A 20,709-nucleotide genomic window follows, 5' to 3' on the forward strand; every position below is an offset into this window, starting at 1 on the left:
CCATCTTGCATTTTTTGAGATCATCTTTGATGGAGATAAATCTACTTTGTTAATTTTTATTTATTATCAAGGTGTTAATGCGATACAATTTCCATCTGCAATGTGATACAATTAAAGCTTTTTTTTTTTTTTTTTTAAAGATTTTTTTGATTTCATTTTTTTATTATTATTCTCAATTAAAATAATAAACAAAACAATAATTAAAAATAATAATTTCACTGATAGTATTTTTTTTTAAAAGAATAAAAGTTTAGGGACCAATACCAAAGTGCAGGGACTAATGATATTTTTAAGTAAAAAAATAATAAATAAAATAATAATTAAAAAGTTGATTTTTTTTGTCTTTTAGTGTGCCACGTGGCGTATCATGATTGGTCCATGTTGCACACCGTTGGTTTTTTTTAACTGAGAGTTAACAGAAGGACTAAAATCAAAAGTTTTACAAAGTGCAAGGGCCAATGCCAAACAAAAAAAAGCGCAGGGACCAATGCCAAAATTGAGTGAAAGTGCAGGGACTAAACACACATTTAAACCTATTTAAATTTATCATAATTCTTACGCCGATCGGCGATACTATTTAAAAATAAAAACACGTGTTCATTTTCAATTTTACAGTTAAAATGGTGTCTTGATTGATGTCAGCTACGAACTATATTTTTATGTTTTCGTTGTTTTAATCAAACCGATATCAACTAAATGTTATAATGACTATTAACATCTATTATAAAAAGACAACGGCCTTTTAAAAAATAAAAAGACAATGTTCGTCGTCGTTAGGATTTTAGACTTTTTTTAATTACTAATCTACAATGGACCATTTCAGAATGAATAAACGTTCAAAGTTTCCTATAACTTGTATGTATTTTTTTTTTTATAGGTATACATAGTTCTGTATTCTAACCGTCAATATAAATGTAAAATATGATGCTTGAAAAATAGTTACATATTCTCCAATACATACAAAGTGCAAGTGTATATTGTCGCAATAAGTAATAAAGAATAAGTAGAGTATTGATCCCACGAAGATTGCCGTGGATAAGTTCTAAGTACTTTCAAATACTAAGTTTAATTATTTAAGATAAAAAAAAAAAAAAAAAATAACAAAGACATGATTTTAAGATACTAAAGTAGTAAAATGCATAAGTAAATAAAACATGTAAAAAGGAATTAGAGATTCAAGCGAAAAAGTGTGGTTAAGGAAACTTGGTAAAGATAGAGATTTGCAAGATTTAGAAAGCTACAACTCTAAGATGAAAGCTATAGCTTCGTACAACTTCCCGAGGAAAGATGTAAAGAGCTATAGCTTCGCATAGCTTCCTGGCCACCTCGTGACCATTGGGAGTATATCGCAATTCAACCTTCATGTTAGGCACGTAAAGACGTCCAATCGGAGTGCAGTCACATAATTTTAACATGTTACACTGTTAGGTTAGGTCATCAACATTTTCCACTGAAGTGTTATTCTGTTGAGCCTTTGGCCTATGACAAGAGTCCTAGTTAGATCTCAACGCTTAAAAGGCTCCTCCAAGATCTAGTACTCATGCAAAGTAGTCTCCCTTGTTCCCTTCACCTTTTAGTGCATAGAGACTAACTCATATTAAACAAACAAACATTTTCCAATCCCTTACCCAATCAATATCAGGGAACTATAACATCTAAATTAAAAAAGATCAAGTTTTACTTTTAAAGATTGTAAGTTAAAACAGTTTATTTGAAAGAAACATTAAAGGTTGTAACAAACTAAATAATTATTACCTAATCATTCCCTAACCACAAAAGTGGTTAGTTCATAATGAACTTAAATACACAAATAGAAATGGAAAATATAAGAGATAAAAACATAATTGCATAAGTAAATAGAAATGAAAAATATAAGTTACAATCCTTTAAGGATGAAGATGAGTCTTTGCAACCTCACTTAATAATTTACTCTAAAACTTTAAGATTCTAACTACTATGCTTTCAAGTCTAAATGGATGAAGGTTTAAGACAAAGAATAATGGTTTGAATCTCTAAAAATGGTGGCTAGGGTTGATCCAATCTCTATTCTATTCAGCACAATGCAACACTTACCCCTTGTAGATGAATGCTTGTTGTCCTTTTATAAAATTGACTTGTATACTCTTTTTGGATCAAATTACTCTTTTCCATGTTCATTATGAATTTCGAATTGTTCTAAAAAAAGAGCCGACTTTTTGGGTAAAAAAATCTTTGCTTAATCATTTCTACTATTTCATTCCATTTTAATTTATCATCCATGAAATGATCCATACTAACCTATCCCTTTTTGCTCAGATATGTCCCTTGTTGTATTTCTTATTCATCCTAAAAGACACAAATTAGTCCATATGCATCTTGCCTCCGTCTATGAATTCAATAACACCTACAGACTCCATTAGGCCCCCATATTGCTCTGATCACCCATTGAGCATTTCATGAATAAAGACTCACTTGACTGTATTGTAGCGGACTCTGTGTTCATATGGGTGGATGAGTTGGCAAACATGCATCAATTTTATTGTGATGTTTTCCTATAGAATTACTGTGAATTTGGTGTAGCCTCATGCCCGGCCATGAGGGGTGCAAACAGCTCAACAGAGCTGGGCCTCCCTCAGTCATGGGCCTCAATTTTTTTTTAATACCCACTAGTACTAGTGCCCTCCAATTTTTTTTTAATACCCTCAGCCATTTTCTGTCCCCTTGTTTTAGCCTTTTAGGCCTATTAGAATTAGGTCCTCTTGCTTTTGGTGTTAGGTGGGGGTTCCTCATGTATACGGTAGTCATTTTCACCTTTGGATGTACCGCATATATACGGCACCTTATATTTATCTTTTAAAAATATAAATAAATATAAATAAAACATTGCTTTTTTAAAAAAAATACGTTTTGATTTTATCACTGACTTCTTTTCATTCCAAGAGCCGAGCCTCCGAATTCTTAGGGACGACCCTGTGTAGCCTTATATTAGACATGAAATTATATGGTTTTTTTTTTTTTGAGACAATAAAATTATATGGTTAGTAGTAGGAACCTTTGGAGTAATGGTTGTGAGGAAGAAACTGCTCTATTGTATGAGCGTCCACTGATAATTTTTGTCTGTTTGTATTTTTGGTCGGCGCATTGTTTTAGCTAGTACAGTTCCTTGTAAATACTCTTGAGTGGTTACCCTCTTTTGCACGCCTTGTGCGGGGATAACTGCAGTTGTTATATATACACCATTTTTGTTTGTTTAAAAAAAAAAATAGTCGGGAGGAAGATGTTTGATAAGTAAATTCTGATAACGAAATTAATATGTTTAAAAGGATTAAAAATCTATTTAACATTTTAAAAAATGTATTATATATGTGAAGATAATTTTCCCTTTACTTTTTTTTTGAGGGATAATTTTTCCTTTATTTGTTACTCCATCATCGGTTAATCAAATAGTGTATCAAAATTCACTTTATTTCATTTCATTTTTCTCTTGACTGATTCTTTATACAAATTTTCTTTCATTTTCACTTTTTATATCTATTTCTAATTCTATTTCTAGCTTCTTTATGCAATCCAATTCCAAAGTCCAAACAAAGGCAAACATGGCGGCGCAAGAATGAGGAGGAATAATATCTCGGTCTGTTCTCGTAGCGTTGCCGTCAATAATAATAGAAGGAGTAATACAAATGCTTCCCTCTGAATAGACAACAGTGAATATGACAGAAAAAAAGTCAATAGCACAGAACCACAATTTTTTTCTTTTTTAAGGGAAGAACAACATGTGGCGGCTATTAATATCTCAACTCAACTAATCTTGAACTTGAATCTCCATCCAGACATAGTCGTCTCGTCTCTCAGTCTCACCTCAATATCATGACTTTAAATAAAATGTTGTGACCATTTGAACAAATTAAGACAAATTTGGAGGCAATATTTTACTAATATATATCCAACAATGGTAGTTAAAAAATTTAAAATAAATGGTATTTGTATAATCATTTTAGAATAACTTTTTTTTTTATACTCTTATCATCTCTCTTCTTTTTTCTTTCGCTACTGTTTTTGGCCGATATAAAAAAAAAAATTTATCACAAAAGTTCTCATCAAATAATTGTACAAATATCATTACTCATAACGTAAATGGGACAATCCTTCTAACTATATTATCATTATTATCAAATTATTTATTTTTTCAAAGAATCTAATCTGAATAAAGCCGGTCCAACAAGTTAAGACGCTATAACAAATTTTATAGAGAAATTTTTGAAGGCAAAAAGTTAACTCAATGTTTGTGAGAGGATTTGAGGCCTTAACTTTTCCCAAATAAGTCAAACAAACATACATAATTACTTTGTTTATTTGCTTAAGTAAGTATGTCTATTTGCTTAAAAACTTTTTCATGACATGTATTTTGGCCATTTTATTGAAATAGATTTTTAACTGTTTTGGTTTCTTCTATTTAAAAAATGTCTGATTTAACCTAGCTATTAACCATGATGGTTCGGTTGAACTAATTTCGATCTTGTTGCGAATTCGATGAAAAATTCACACCAATAACAAACTTGATGTGTGGAGCAAAAGATAATCAAGCAACCAAAATAAAGTGTATGGAATAATTATAAACACAAGCCAAAAGTAGAAAATAGCAAGAGAGAAAAGAAGAGAGAACACAAAAGAATTTGTTGACCCAGTTCGGTCCAAATTGACCTAGTATGGGGGAGAGAGCAGCCCTCTGTTTCACTATATGATGAGTAACATTACAAAAGAGATATCAATGGGTTACAAGAATAAGTCTCCCGCCTAATTCTACCCAAAGTCCCAGCCTCTTCCCGTAACCAAGAGACTCAATCATAATAGTGTTTCCCAAGGTGAATCAACCCTCAAACCATAGTGTTTGTTCCAAAGAGACAAACTCTAAACAATCCCTAGTTTTGTTGTTGTCTTTCTAAACCCTTGTTTCAGCCCCCTCTATCTCAAAGTTTACTTTGATACAAGGTCTATATTTATAGTAAAAGTATCGCTTAAAATTTGGAACAAATATGCACTGAAAAATACGTTTACGTTATTCGCTGTCAGTGCACCATCGTGTCACGTTGCGACCCCATCATGGCACGATTTTTCCAATGGCTTACTTCAAAACTGAAATCTCCAATCGTGCCACGTTACCCAACCACCGTGCCACGATTATTGCAGAACCTGATTTTAAGTTAACTCTCATAGATCTTAATTTATTAATTTATTTTGATACAAAGTTGCTTATAACATTTTACTGATCAAGATGTATTCAATATAATTTAATACGATATAGGAATTAGACACTCTATATACTTGTCGCCTTACAAACACAACAGTATAAATGCTATGATGACTAAAAAGTAAAAGAGAGGGTTCATATATAATTCCCACCTCAACTTATGTCACTACTTACATTACATGATGCATATATCCGCCGTCGCTAAAGACAAAAAGAGAGGTTTTTTTCTTCTCTAATTTCATTCCCTCCTTGGCTGCGTCACATCACTTAGGTCGTCAGCCTTAATTGAAATTTAATTCCACAATCTTCAATTATTAATTCTCATATACTCACTAATATCTATAAATACATAAATGGAGCACAACATAATAGTAACCTAGTCTCTCTTGAATCATAATAACTTCTTCAAAGTCAGATTAAATAAAAATATACTTTACCATATTTTATATCTTCTTTAGAAAACTGAAACATACATCAGGACAATGGAATCTTATTCTAGCTCATATTCTTCATCTAAATCTTCATACATATCCCAAAACACGAAGAAAGCAAATGGATCAATGAAAAATGAATACCCTTTTGAATCCAAATATTCTTGGCTTCACTCAGTAAGAAAGTCACCAACAAAGACATGGAATAAGAAGGCACCAATAGCACCAATGGCACCAACACCTGCCAAAGTATACAAAGTGGATCCAATAAACTTCAAAGAACTTGTTCAGTCCCTCACTTGTGCACCTCAGTTCATACCTTCACAGCCTCATCACAAACTTGATCTTCAAAGCACCACAAACCATACCATTGCCAATGACAGTGTTCCACCTTCCCTTCCAATGAAAAACTTCACAAACAAAGACAGTGTTGAAGTGTCCCCTCCATTAGAGCCAGTGAGTACTACTAATAGCTGGTATCAGTACTTTCAAGCTGAATATTTTGGAAAGAATAATGATCAGGAAGAGGAGGTAATAACCCCTAGTTTGTTGGAATTGAATTTGCTCTCACCAACTTCTTTTGGTAACTGGTGTTTTGTTCCTCCCATCATCACCCCAAGAGTTTGATTTGTTTGGAGGCTGTTCTTTTAGCCAGGCCTTTTAGAATAGTTTCATTTTTTTTTCTTTCTTTAATTATTTCTGTGTTACTGAAGTTTGAAGTGTGAAGATATATATAACGGTTTTTCCATCCCAGCAGATCAATATTCCATTTGAATCATAGGCATCGATTAGAATTTTAAGCTGCTGCATGTGTAAACTACTAAACCGTTCTTGGATATGCTGTCTATATTCTATACATGTAATTTTATTTACGTGGACTACTCCATTCAGTTATTAATTACAGTAGTAACATTCAAATTTAATTTAACTTTTATTTTGATTTCATCAAATGCCATAAAGACTATAAAAACTCTTTAATTGATATTCAATTTTTTTTTTTTTTTTTTTTTTACAAATGATATTCAACATGTTATCTTCAACTTATTTTCATGAGATACTCGTTTAATATTTCTTTATTGATAAATTAAATTTAAGGTGAGGGGATGTCAATCCAAGGTAGAAAAGACCAACGGGCTCATAGAACGCTTACAAATTCATTTATATTTAAATATCCTCCTAAATTATATTTATTAGTTTGTTTCTAGAATAAGTGACACAAATCAGAAATTGATTTGTTCTTATTAAATGTAATTATTTTGATATTATTGTGATTTTCCTCCTAAATGTAATTAGTTTGTTCTTATCCCATACACAGCTTTGCTCATAATTTAAATGTGACCATTCACTAGTGAATGGTGAGATTTTACCCTTTAGATTAGTCAGATATTGGATCAGATACCGAATTTTCATAAGAGTAACAATTATTTGCTCTAATTACTTGTATAGATTGTAACCTCTATATATATATACAATCCTTCAAAAAATAGTATATATATATACAAGGAAAAACAACAAGGAACACATCAAGCCATTTTAACTGACATGGTATCAGAAGGTTCTTTACAATATAGAGAATAATAGAGAATATAATGAAATGTTTTTGAATTATTCTGATAAGTTTTATTAGCCTCTCTATTTATAGTTAGAGATGACCGAATACATTAAAGAGCAATTATATTCTTCATCTATACATGTACTGTACATAAGACAATGAATAAAATGTACATCAATGTAAATAACTATAGTCAAACACAAAACTGAAATCTTCAATAATTATAATCAATTGTAGTTATGTGCATGTTCTCATGGTTGACTCCATGATGATTACGTAATTACTCAATACGCCCCCTCAAGATGTAGTTGCCATCAGTAACTTGCATCTTGGACCGAAGTTCATTGAATGTAGCATGAGACAAAGGCTTGGTAAGGAGGTCAGCTATCTGATCCTTTGTCGAGACATGTGAGACTTGAAGCTTACCGTCTCGAACCTGCTCACGAACAAAGTGATAATCCATGGCTATATGTTTCATTTTTGAATGTAGAACTGGGTTTGAGCAGAGACATGTAGCACCTACATTGTCACATAATAATAGAGGTGGTTTCGACAATGGTATATGAAGCTCTTGAAGCAAATTTTGAAGCCACGTGAGTTCAGCAGATGCAGTGGCTACAGCACGGTATTCAGCCTCGGTTGATGATCGTGCTACAGTACGTTTGTTATCATGGTTTTTGGGTGCCAAGCCATTAATTGGACTTGTACCTTTCGACCGTTGATATCTCTCTTTTTTCTTGGGAAGGGAAAAATTGAGAAAAAACCCTTAGATTCTAAGTTCGGGGGTCGGTTTTACTACGGGAAGGTGTTAGGCACCCGGAGTAACTATAGTCCTCTATAGGAGCCGTTTTCCTAAGTTGATTTCTACGCTTATTTTTACTTACTTTTGAAAATGGGAGATTTATTTAGTTAAGAATGAGGGGAGAGAAGTTGTAAGACTTTTTATCTTTTAGTTGATTTGAAGAAAATTTTAATGTGTTGCTATTTGATTTTTAAAGTTTGAAAATGATTTTTTGAAGAAGAGAAAGGAGGCCTTAAAGGCTTGAGAAGTAAAAATGTGAAGTTTGCCCAATTTTACTTAATAAAATAGTCTAAGTCACTTAAGGTTCATTTAGAATTTTCTTAAGAAAGTAAAAGGAAACATCAAAGGAGTGTTGACTCCAAAGTTCATTTTTAAAAAAAAAGCTAGAATTATGGAACTTGGTTTGCTTTATGAAAAAAAATATTTTCTAAGTACTCGCGTTCCCTAATCATACATCTAAACGAATGTCATACACCGTGTGTGAGTGTCGGTGCTCGTGTCGGTGTACATCAATAGAGTCCATAGTCCCTTTTACATTGTCCTAGATACACTCTACGGTCTTTGCATGAAATATAAAAGATAACACCTACCTAAATATCACAATTCCGAATGAAAGTAAAAAAGAATGCAAAGAAAATTAAACTATGTAAAAGAATGGAAATGGAATGCTAAATGATATGTATGAAGTACCAAAATAAACTTGTTAGTAAAAAAAAACATAACAAGTACTAAGAAATAAAAGCATGCAAGATAGCACAAAAAGTTAACAAAATGACATTAAACCCTAAAAACTTAGGTATGAAACCTAATGCATTCTTGGCCTCTAATTCTCATGCTTTAACAAGTTTGGAAAGAGTTTTCTTTATCTCAAGTTATAGCATGGAATTATTGGAAACATGCAAGCATGGTTTCATGCCATATTTTCTAGAATAAACTTGGCATTTTATATCTTTCAAAATATGCATATATTGTTCATAAAATCAAGCACTCATGAACCAAATCAAAACAGCAAATCAACATGAAATTATAGGCACAAATCTCTCATATTAACACATCAAGTAGCTTTTATCACATATTCTCACATCAAGGACAAATGTGTGAAGAAGAATCCATAACAAATAATTCAAAGAGAATTAAAATGCTATGAATTAATTATACAAAAATTTCATAGATCCTTAATGTTCAAAAATGTCATAAAAACACTAAGAAAATATCAAGAAACATGTGATAATTTTTGGAGATTTTTTGGAGAAAATTTTAAGCATGCAGGGGTTCAAACAGCAAAGAAATATGGTGCAAATAGCAGGAAAACAAACAAAAACGTAAAAGATCAAAGCCCAAACCAAAGGCCCAATTCACAAAACTCAGATTGCACAGGAGACGTTAGATCGATCTAGAGGCTGAGAAAGAAAGGAAAAAACCGGAAATAAACCGGACCGGTTCAAAGCTCTATATAAATGCGTCCAGTCCGGTTTTTTTCATTTTTTTCTTTTCCTTCTCTCTCTTCTCCCCTCTAGTGAGAGAAGCTCTCACTTCTCTCTAAGATTCCGGTCATCTTCTCCGGTTGGCATGGCTTTTCCGGCGCGGCGGACGGCGGTGGCGCCTCCGCGCCGGAGTTTGAAACTGCTCCGATTCACATTTTTTTTACGTTTTTAAACATCCTTTTTTATGTGTTACTCGAATCCGAGCTTAGATTTTTTAAAAAAAGTTTGAATCGGAGTAGATCTGAGTTTGAACTTCGATGAAACTTTGGAACAAAAACGGAAAAGGAAAGAGAGAAAGGAGTGAAGAGGATTACCTCTTTGTTGCTTTTGGCTCACGAACGTGATTCTTGGTTTTGGCTTGGCTTGTTGCGTTCGAATCCACTGCTTTCTTCTTCTCCTTGCTCACGACACGTTCGTGCTTGCTTCTGTTGCTTGCGTTGTTTTGCACTGGCTTCCGTTGCTTGCGTTGTTTCGCACTGGCTTCTGTTGCTTGCGTTGTTGCGCGTTTTTCCTCTTCTTCTCCGATTCGCGTTTTTCGTGATCGTGCTTGAGTCCGTTGCTAACAGCGATGGATTCGCACTGGAATTGCGAAAGGAACGGTTCGATGATGACGATTCAAGGACGAATCACTGAGAACTGCAGAGAAATCTGAGAAATCTGAGAAATCTTTGTTGAATTCTGGTGAATTTGTGATGAATCTGTGTGTTAGGGTTTGGGATTTTTCTGTGTTCTTGGTGATTTTCTGTTTTCTGATCTAACAGAATAGAGAGAGAAATTGAGAAATCTGTTTGTGATGTGGCATATGATGAATGGATCCCCTAAAAAATCTGACACTGTTCCCCTTTTATATGCTGCCATGTGTACCTGAACCAATAAAAAGTGACATCTGGACTGGACTAAAATTTGTGCGAAAAATTGGACCAAAATGCCCTTTGGGGCGCCCCTGCAAAAAAATGATAATAAAAGGACTGAAATGCAATTTTTAGAAACTTTTGGACTGAAATGCAATTTTTAGAAACTTTTGGACTGAAATGCAATTTTGGGACCTTAATTGAGGGACCAAAATGTAATAAAAATAAAATTTGAATAAAAAACGCAATTTGATCAAACGTAAAGTGAAACCAAAATAAAATTGACAAAACGGACTAAAACGAACCAATGGCCTAAATGAGGTACTTCAAAGTAACCTCCCTACGCCGAAATTTTGTGTGAAATGACCAAAATGCCCCTAGGGCTAAAAATGACCTAAACTGACTCAAACAGACTCTGACACTGACTCAGATGCAAGTTTGAAATGAATTTAAACAGGGTTTACTGATGAAATGTTAAAAATGAATTTGAAAAGACTCAGAGACAGTCACAAGGATGAAAATGGGTCCCACTGCAGGAAATGACCAAAATACCCTTCTGTATGACTTTTTGCAAATTTTGAAATAAACTGTAGAAAAAGCAATGTAATGATTCAGAGACACTTTTGAATGACTTACAAGACAAGTAAAGACATTTTGAAAGGTTTTATGCAAGAAAAACAGAGGTAAAAATGTGATTGAAAACACTGCGTAGCAGAGACAATTTGAACTGTGCAGTTGAAATTTGATAATTGACAAAGTTTGAAATGAAATTGGGCCCAGTATTTTTAGGTCCAAAAACAGGGTATAACAGCTGCCCCTATTTAAGTTTCCTTGTCTGGAGAGTCAAGAGACGGAGTCTTTGGCTTGACAGGACGAAGATACTTAAATATTAACATTTGCGCTGTGTTTGGACGTAAAAATACGCCTAACCATTTTCAAATACTATGCATGCCATGCATCATTTGGATTATGAATGCAAGACCTCATGGGAATTGGAATTAACAAAAGATGTCGTATCCATTGCGGGATTGGTAGACATAGACAAGATAACAGATAACAGGGTAGGTAGGAGACTAGGAACAAATTGGACAGGTACAAGCTGCTCTTGGATTGAGCTGGGTACTTGACTGGGAATGAAACAAACGGACAACTGCGAGCTGTTCTTATGGATTCGAACTGGTAACTTCACAGGGGATAGAGGTTACTGGACAAACATGAGTTGTTCTTATGGATTCGAACTGGTAACTCACTTGGGGATATTGGAAAGTGCGAGCTGTTCTTATGGATTCGAACTGGTGACCCGACTGGGAAAAAAAAAAAGAAAATTGGCAAGTACGAGTTGTTCTTACGGATTCGAACTGGTTACCCGACTGAAAGCAAGGCAAATAGACAGGTGCGAGCTTGCTCTTGGATGCGAACTAGTTACTCCACCGGAGAGAAACGGATAGACAGGTACAAGCTGCTCTTAGATTGAGCTAGTCACTTGACCAAACGGAAACATATTGACAGGCACAAGCTGCTCTTGGATTGAGCTGGGCACTCGACCGATAACATAAGCAAATTGATAGGTACAAGCTGTTCTTGGCCTTGAACTAGCCACTTGACCAAACAGAAACATATTCACTGGGGATTGGTTTGTTTGACAAAATATAGATTGAGATTGACTTGACGTCGATTTGATTTGAAAGGTAGAAATTGACCGATATTATTGGCTCATAAGGTTTTGACAGAGAACCTGACATGAGTATTGAATTGAGACTGATGTTGATATTGGAAATGCGATATGCATGGATGATATAACAGTTTCATTAAATGCATGGGCACGTAATATGCATGATTATGCATGTATGAATGCTTGTAATGCATGACTGTTGGTATTTTGTAGGCACGACTTCACGGGGAAGACAAGACATTAGAGTATTGGGCACGTAGTGGCTCGTGCTATATTACACATTCTTGGAAATCCTCTTTGGAGATGACGTCGTTGGGAGACGTGTCGGAACCATAGCTGAGGGCAGGTAGATATGCAACTTGCTGGAGATAGAATCTTGAGAGGCTCCACTGGGGAAAACGCCGTTGTGCTGGGCATTTCAGTGCTGGGTATGTTGTAGACATTGCATCTGTGGTCAATGCTTTTTGCATGTTATATTCTCAATTTCATTTATTCATTTTTTGCATCCCATTTTTGCCTGGATCGCCCTTTCGGGTTTTCGATCCACCGGGGAAATAAATTCTTTTCAATGCCCCATTTTTGCCTGAACTGCCCTTTCGGGTTTTCAATCCAGCGGGGTGCTCATTCTTGCCTAAGCCGCCCTTCCGGGTTTTCAACTTAGCGAGCCTTTTCATTTTCATGCATTTTCATTCTGTTTTTTCATTCTTGCCATTGACCACAGACTATCCTGGAGGAGAACCTGCTTGTAACACATATTGAAATAGACATCAACATACTCTCACTCATGCATGTTTCATTTGAATGTACCCTGTTGCTCAGGTTTGCTTTTCAAAATAGACAAAAAGTTTTCAATTTTCAAAATGTTTGTTTCAAGCATTGTCATTATCAAAATAGAAAGAAAATGTTTTGTATATAGCTTTGAAAGTAGAAGAAAAAATAGAGTTTTCAAACAAAAGTAAAGGCTCAAATTGATGTATAAGAGTGGTGGTCAGCCAAAGGCATGACTCCACGGATTCACAAAGCTTGGAAAATGGTAATTTTATTGGTTGGTGGTACATTGAACACAGCAATCATTACATTTCCTGGAAACTTTGAATTCGCAAGCGTAGGAGCTTTAGATGAAGATAGGCATTAACAGCTGCAGATGCCCCAAGGGAGACGGTGGTTGACTAGATATAGTTACTTGCCTTTTGTTTCAATCTCATTTTTGCATGAACCGCCCTTCCGGGTTTTCGGCTCATCGAGACGCTCATTCTTGCCTGAGTTGTGTACAATCTCAGCGAGCTTTTCATATTTGTTTCTTTTTTGTCCCTTATTTTTGCCTGGACCGCCCTTTCGGGTTTTCGATCCACCGGGAAGCGCATTTTTGCCTAGGCCGCCCTTTCGGGTTTTCGACCTACCACGCTGTTCTTTGCATATTTCTAGGCAAAGTATTTCTTAACTATATCAGCATTCACTGGATTTGGAAGTTCTACACCATCCATGTGTGTAAGGATTAAAGCACCACCGGAGAAGGCTTTCTTGACAACATAAGGACCTTCATAGTTAGGCGTCCACTTGCCCCTTGGGTCGGGTTGCTGGCTTATCCTCCTTTTCAAAACAAGTTCCCCTACCTTGAATTCTCGAGGATTGACTTTCTTGTCAAAAGCAGTCTTCATTCTGGCTTGATATGAATGTCCACGAGCCATGGCATCCATACGTTTTTCCTCAATCAAATTCAACTGATCATACCGGCTTTGGCACCATTCAGCCTCAGATAACTTTGCTTCCATGATCACACGGAGAGACGGGATCTCCACTTCCAAAGGAAGAACTGCTTCCATACCATATACAAGAGAGAAAGGGGTTGCCCCGGTTGAACTGCGCACTGTAGTACGGTAGCCATGCAGAGCATAGGGTAACATCTCATGCCAGTCCTTGTAAGTAGTTACCATCTTCTGGACAATTCTCTTGATATTCTTGTTGGCGGCCTCAACTGCACCATTCATCTGAGGTCTATAAGGAGAAGAGTTATGGTGCTCAATTTTGAATTCTTCACAAAGAGCTTGCACCACATTGTTGTTCAGGTTGGTACCATTGTCAGTAATAATCTTGCTGGGAACACCATATCGACAGATGATGTTGTTCTTGATGAACTTAGCTACCACTTGCTTGGTCACATTGGTATAAGATGCTGCTTCAACCCACTTGGTGAAGTAGTCAATTGCCACTAAGATGAAACGATGACCATTTGAAGCCTTCGGTTCAATTCTTCCAATCATGTCGATGCCCCACATTGAGAACGGCCATGGGGATGACATAACATTGAGAGCGTGCGGAGGCACATGAATCTTATCAGCATAGATTTGACATTTGTGGCATTTTCTGGCGTACTGGTAGCAATCATGCTCCATGGCCATCCAATAGTAACCTGCTCGTAACAACTTCCTTGACATAGTATGCCCTGTAGCATGGGTCCCGAAGGTACCGTCATGTACATCATGCATTAACTGCTCTGCTTCATGTTCATCAACACATCTTAACAATACCATGTCATAGTTTCTCTTGTACAGAATATCTCCATCTAACAGGAATCTACTGGCCAATCTTCTCAAGGTCTTCTTGTCTTGTTTGGAAGCACCCGGCGGATACTCACGGCTTAGCAAGAACTGTTTGATGTCGTAGTACCAGGGTCTATAGTCAACCACATTTTCACCAGCCTGATCGATCACATCCCCAATAGCAAACACATGTGAAGGTCTTTCAAGGCGCTGCACTTTGATTAATGGCACATCATTCCAATGGTTCACTCGAAACATGGAAGATAGAGTAGCAAGAGCATCAGCCATTTGATTCTCATCACGAGGAATATGGTGCAACTCAACCTTTGTAAAATATGTCAGCAAACGCCTCGCATAATCACGATAAGGAATCAATTTAGCATGATGTGTCTCCCATTCACCCTTTATCTGATTGATGACGAGCGCGGAATCTCCATAGATGTCGAGGTGTTTGATTCTCATGTCAATTGCTTCCTCGATCCCGAAGATACATGCTTCATACTCAGCCATGTTATTGGTACATTCGAACAGAATTCGGGCGGTAAAGGGAATGTGATGCCCTTGCGGGGATACAATGACTGCCCCAATTCCTTTGCCATAAGCATTGACAGCACCATCAAAGACTAAACCCCACTTGCTATTGGGATCTGGACCTTCATTAATCAACGGTTCGTCGCAGTCTTTGGATTTCAAATACATGATCTCTTCATCGGGGAAATCAAACTCAATTGGTTGGTAATCATCAAGAGGTTGGTAGGCAAGATGATCGGCAAGAATGCTACCTTTGATTGCCTTTTGAGTTTTGAACACAATATCATATTCTGACAAAAGCATCTGCCAGCGTGCAATCTTTCCAGTAACAGCAGCTTTCTCAAAGATATACTTTATCGGATCCATTCTGGATATCAACCAAGTTGTATGATTCACCAAATAATGACGCAGGCGTTTGGCAGCCCAAGCTAAAGCACAACAAGTCTTCTCAAGCATTGTATACCGAGTTTCACAATCGGTGAACTTCTTGCTTAGATAGTAGATAGCATGCTCTTTCTTTCCAGTTTCATCTTGTTGACCAAGCACGCATCCCATGGATTCATCAAATACTGCCAAATACATGATCAACGGCCTTCCTTCCACGGGTGGGACAAGGATAGGTGGTTCCAGCAGGTAATTCTTGATGCTATCAAAAGCTTCTTGGCATTCATCATTCCATACAACAGGCTGGTTCTTCCTTAGTAGCTTGAAGATCGGCCCGCAGGTTGCGGTCATATGAGATATGAATCGGGAGATGTAATTCAAACGTCCCAAGAAACCTCTGACTTGCTTCTCTGTCTGTGGAGCTGGCATTTCTCGGATGGCCCGGACTTTATCAGGATCGACTTCAATGCCCTTTTGGCTGACAATGAAGCCTAATAACTTCCCGGACCTGACACCGAATGTACATTTGTTGGGATTCAATCGCAGCTTGTATTTTCTCAACCTTTCAAACATCTTTGTTAAATATTCAACATGCTGCTCCTCATCTGCTGACTTCACAATCATATCATCCACATATACCTCAACTTCTTTGTGAATCATGTCATGAAACAGAGTGGTCATTCCCCTTTGGTAGGTAGCACCAGCATTGATTAGGCCGAACGGCATCACTTTGTAGCAGAAAGTACCCCATGGAGTGATAAAAGATGTCTTTTCTCTATCCTCAGGAGACATTTTGATTTGATTATAACCGGAAAAACCGTCCATGAAGGAGAACACCTTAGACTGAGCAGTATTATCAACAAGCACATCGATATGAGGTAATGGAAAGTTGTCTTTTGGACTGGCCTTGTTCAGGTCTCTGAAGTCAACACACATCCGAACTTTACCATCCTTCTTTGGCACAGGCACAATATTGGCAACCCATTCGGGATACTCAACTGTCATGAGGAAACCCGCATCAATCTGCTTTTGAACTTCATTCTTGATTTTGAGAGCCATATCAGGATGAGTCCTTCTCAATTTCTGCCTGACGGGAGGACATTCAGGCTTGGTAGGGATCCGATGCTCCACGATCATAGGGTCTAGACCTGGCATATCTTCATAGGACCATGCAAAAATATCCGGATATTCCCGGAGGAGTTGAATGATCTTCTGTTTAACCCCTTCCTCTAGAGTAGCACCAATCTTGATTTCTCGCTTGTTTTCCTCGGTACCTATGTTGATAAGCTCAATCTCTTCCTGGTGAGGCTGAATGGCTTTCTTTTCTTGCTCAAGTAACCGAGTAATCTCATACGGTATGTCATCACTTTCCTCATCTTCGGCTTCATACACAGGGAATTCAAGATTTGGAGGAAACGTAGGATTACTGTGTTCAACGGGTTTATTGGGGTTCAACCTGCATATAATGATTGGATGATTTTAGAAAGAGTTTTTTTTCATGCAGATTTTTGAAATTAATAAGAAAATACAAACGTTTTGGTTTTTTCTGGCATTACCATTGTTTCCAAGGGAAAAAGCACTAAAAAAAAAAAGTAGTCGTGGAAGAAACGACAAAATTTTATTAATCAACGGCAATGCCGAAACAAACATGCCCTTACAGAAAATATCACTCTCGCTTTGGGCAGAGCGAGAGGATTGTTATTTTGAAAACAAAGCATTAAAGCAACAAGACACATTACTCAGAAACATGCATGATTGAAGGAATGTCAATGGCATCCCAATCTCTCGCAATGCCTCCTGGTGTAACAAATACAGGCCTGAGACCAGATCCAGTGGCTTCTTCAGAGATAGCATTAACAAACCCTGCACTGTGGAAGACTCCTGAGGAAACCCTTGATGACGGGGAGAACCCGAGACCTTCCTTACGCTTGTTCTCACAGAGCTGTATCACCTTGCCCCAACCGGCAGTCTGACCTTCCTGGATAACCTTCTGAGCATCTTTCAATGAAGCCATAGCAGCCCCAGCTTTCTTAGACTCTGCACCTTCAATGGTCAAACCTTGGAAAGCAGTCCCTTCAGCAGACCCTGCTTCAATACAAGAAAAAGAAGACAATTGGCTGACTAAGTATGCTTCTTCACCATGGATTGTAACGAGTTTTCCATTCTTCACAAATTTCAACTTCTGATGTAAGGTGGAAGTAACCGCACCTGCATCGTGTATCCACGGTCTTCCCAGCAGGCAACTGTAGGATGCATTAATGTCCATCACTTGGAAAGTAACCAAGAAATTCTCAGGGCCAATGGTTATCGGCAAGTCTATCTCTCCCAGCACATTCTTTCGAGATCCATCAAAAGCTTTGACCAAGAAAGTACTTCTCCTCAACGGGGTCCCATGGTAGCTCAACTGGTCTAGAGTCGTCTTGGGCATTACATTGAGAGAGGAACCGGTATCCACCAACACATTTGATATCATGTCTGATTTACAATTCACCGAGATGTGCAAAGCCAGATTGTGACTCTTTCCCGCTTCCGGCAACTCTTCTTCACTGAACCAGAGGTTGTTACAAGCAGTAATATTTCCCACTATGCCACCGAAACGATCTACCGTAACTTCGTGGTCAACATAAGCCTGCTCCAGCACTTTCAACAAAGTATTCCTGTGAGCCTCAGAGCTTAAGAGTAATGACAAGACAGATATCTTCGAAGGAGTCTGCAGCAACTGATCAACGATCTTGTAGTCGCTCCTCTTTATTATACTCAGAATCTCATCTAAATTCGAATCCTCTATAGATTTGCCAGGCTGGTTCACATCTGTAGCAATGGGTGAGACAACGGTTGGAGTTGCTTCTTCAACTGGTGGAATGGTCGGTGTAGCTACCTTCTTCTGAAATAACGGCGGACGAACTTTCCCGCTTCTTAGCGCTGCAGAAGTCCCTTCGGCAATATTGCTTACTGTGGCAAAGGAGGCTAGAGGCACCTCTACTCCATTTTCTATCATAGTAGCATTGTATTTGTATGGAACAGCCTTATCCGAAACATAAGGAATTGGTCCTGGCAACCTTATCACCAAAGGCTCAGCATTCTTCTTCAAAGGTGTACTCTTGACAGGCGGATCGTGAAAAACCGGCACAATCACGCAAACATCACTGACAGTCAGAAGATTATCATTCATCAAGCTTTGGATGTCTTCTTGAACAGTATAACAACCCAAAGGATCACGGAGACATCCCAGACACTTGGCATGATCATGATTAAACAGAGAAGCTTTGCACAGCTTGATGTGTAGAGGTACCAGAGGAGTTGCGACGTTGCGGACATCAAGTCTCGGAGCTTCTTCACACACTTCGATCATATTCACAGCGGCATGATTTGGAAGAGGATTGTCGAGGACGTGTGGGACATTATTCTCAAAAGTCAGCTTCCCTTGATCGATGAGCTTCTTCACGATATACTTCAAAGCATAACACCCCTCGACATCATGACCTAGGGCACCTTGATGAAAGTCACATTTGAGATCAGACCTGAACCTTGGAGGCAACGGATCAGGTGGTGGCTTGCCCTGTCTAGTCGTACAATGCCCTCTCTGGAGTAAAGTTGGAAGAAGTTCAGCATATAACATCGGTATCGGAGGGAAAGTAGGCCTAGCTTGCTGATTTTGTTGTTGTTGTTGAACCGGCATCTGCTGTTTCATCTGTTGGGCAATCGCATTGACGGGCACTTGAGGCTGGCCCGGCGGCAAAGGGTACTGATGATAAAACGGTGGGAAGAACGGATGCTGAGAATACGGCATATATGGGTATGACGGAGGCATTTGAGCTGCATTGATAGGAGCAACAGTAGCCATTGATTGACCGGCTCCAGCTGACACCATCCCCACTTCCGTTTCTTTCTTCTTGTGGTGTCTATTACCGTACCTTTTCGATGCACTCGTAGAAGATTCAGCTTTCTCAAACACAATGATTCCATCCCTGACTGCTTCCTCAAGACGGGTCCCCATAGTGACCATCTCCGAAAAGTTGTTCGGGGCAGCGATGATCATCCTCTCAACATAATCTTTCTTCAAGGTCTTTAAGAATGTCTGGGTCATTTCTTCCTCATCTAAAGCAGGAGTGATACGGGCAGCCGCCCCTCTCCACCTTTGCGCATATTCACGGAAACTTTCCTCCTTCTTCTGAGATAGGGACCTGAGAAACTCCCTATTTGGCCTCAGTCGAGTGTTAAACCCATAATGGCTCTTGAAAGCGGTGGCTAACTCATCAAAGGTATGGATGTCATTCTTACTCAAACTAGTATACCACTCTGCGGCATCCTCCATCAGACTATCCTGAAAACAGTGGATCATAAGGGAATCATTGTCTTTGTAATTGCCCATCTTCCGGACGTATTTGATGATGTGATTTTGAGGACAAGTCAGCCCGTTGTACCGGTCGAAGTCCGGAATCTTGAACTTTTTAGGAACATCCACTTTTGACACTAAGCAAAGGTCTTGAGTTTTGACAGAGTCTGCATTCCCTCGATTGGCCTGGATCTCGTGACGGAGTTCTTTAGCAAGTTCCTCCATCATCTCTTCCATAGTCTTGGTTACGGGGATGCTTCTGTGCTGTGTGTTGATGTTAATACCTTGAGGCAGAGTGTGTACCAGAGGCTCAGTGACAGCTGCTGTTGTTTGTGGCAAAGTAGCAATGATGGAGGCGGCATTTGTTGCAGGGATCAGAACATTGTTAGCAGTGCCCGAGGTGCTTGCTGTAGCAACGGGAGTGAAGAATGGTGGAAGCCCATACGGAAACCCCACTGGCATAGTAAAGCGATTGTCTGCAGAAGTGGTAGGGAGCACGCTTGTAGTTACTGGTGCAGCTGTGGTTGTAGGGATAGCTGTAGCTGATTGCTCTTGAGCAGCTAGTAGAGCAGTCATGACGTCATTAGCTTTAGCCAATTCCTCCTTTAGAGAGGCTAACTCGGTGCGAAGCTGAGCGCTCTCTTCTTCCATAGCCCTTTTCTTTCTTCTGTATTCTCTGGTTCGATCAATTCTATCTGGTTCGTAAACTCTCTGAGCACGAGCCACTTTTCACACTGTGGCAGAGGAACCAGGAGATAGTGAGCACTTGGAAGCCTTTGTGACCAATGCATGATGCATATGATGCATGATATGCAAATGCGAATGCAAAAGACTTATTTTTTTCATCGAAGGATTTTAAAACAAATTAGAAATCTTGCAAATAAACAAAATTACACAAC

General features: G+C 38.1%; 1 protein-coding gene across 1 annotated transcript; it reads left to right on the forward strand.

The window, feature by feature from the left end:
• Positions 1-5,578: 5,578 nt before the first annotated feature.
• On the forward strand, positions 5,579-6,581 carry LOC11406865 (VQ motif-containing protein 29). The gene has a single exon (XM_003608497.4). It carries the CDS (start codon positions 5,710-5,712, stop codon positions 6,283-6,285), a length of 576 nt encoding a protein of 191 aa, XP_003608545.1. The 5' UTR covers positions 5,579-5,709; the 3' UTR covers positions 6,286-6,581.
• Positions 6,582-20,709: the final 14,128 nt, after the last annotated feature.

Source organism: Medicago truncatula, chromosome 4 (genome assembly GCF_003473485.1).
Source record: "Medicago truncatula cultivar Jemalong A17 chromosome 4, MtrunA17r5.0-ANR, whole genome shotgun sequence".
NCBI lineage: Eukaryota > Viridiplantae > Streptophyta > Magnoliopsida > Fabales > Fabaceae > Medicago > Medicago truncatula.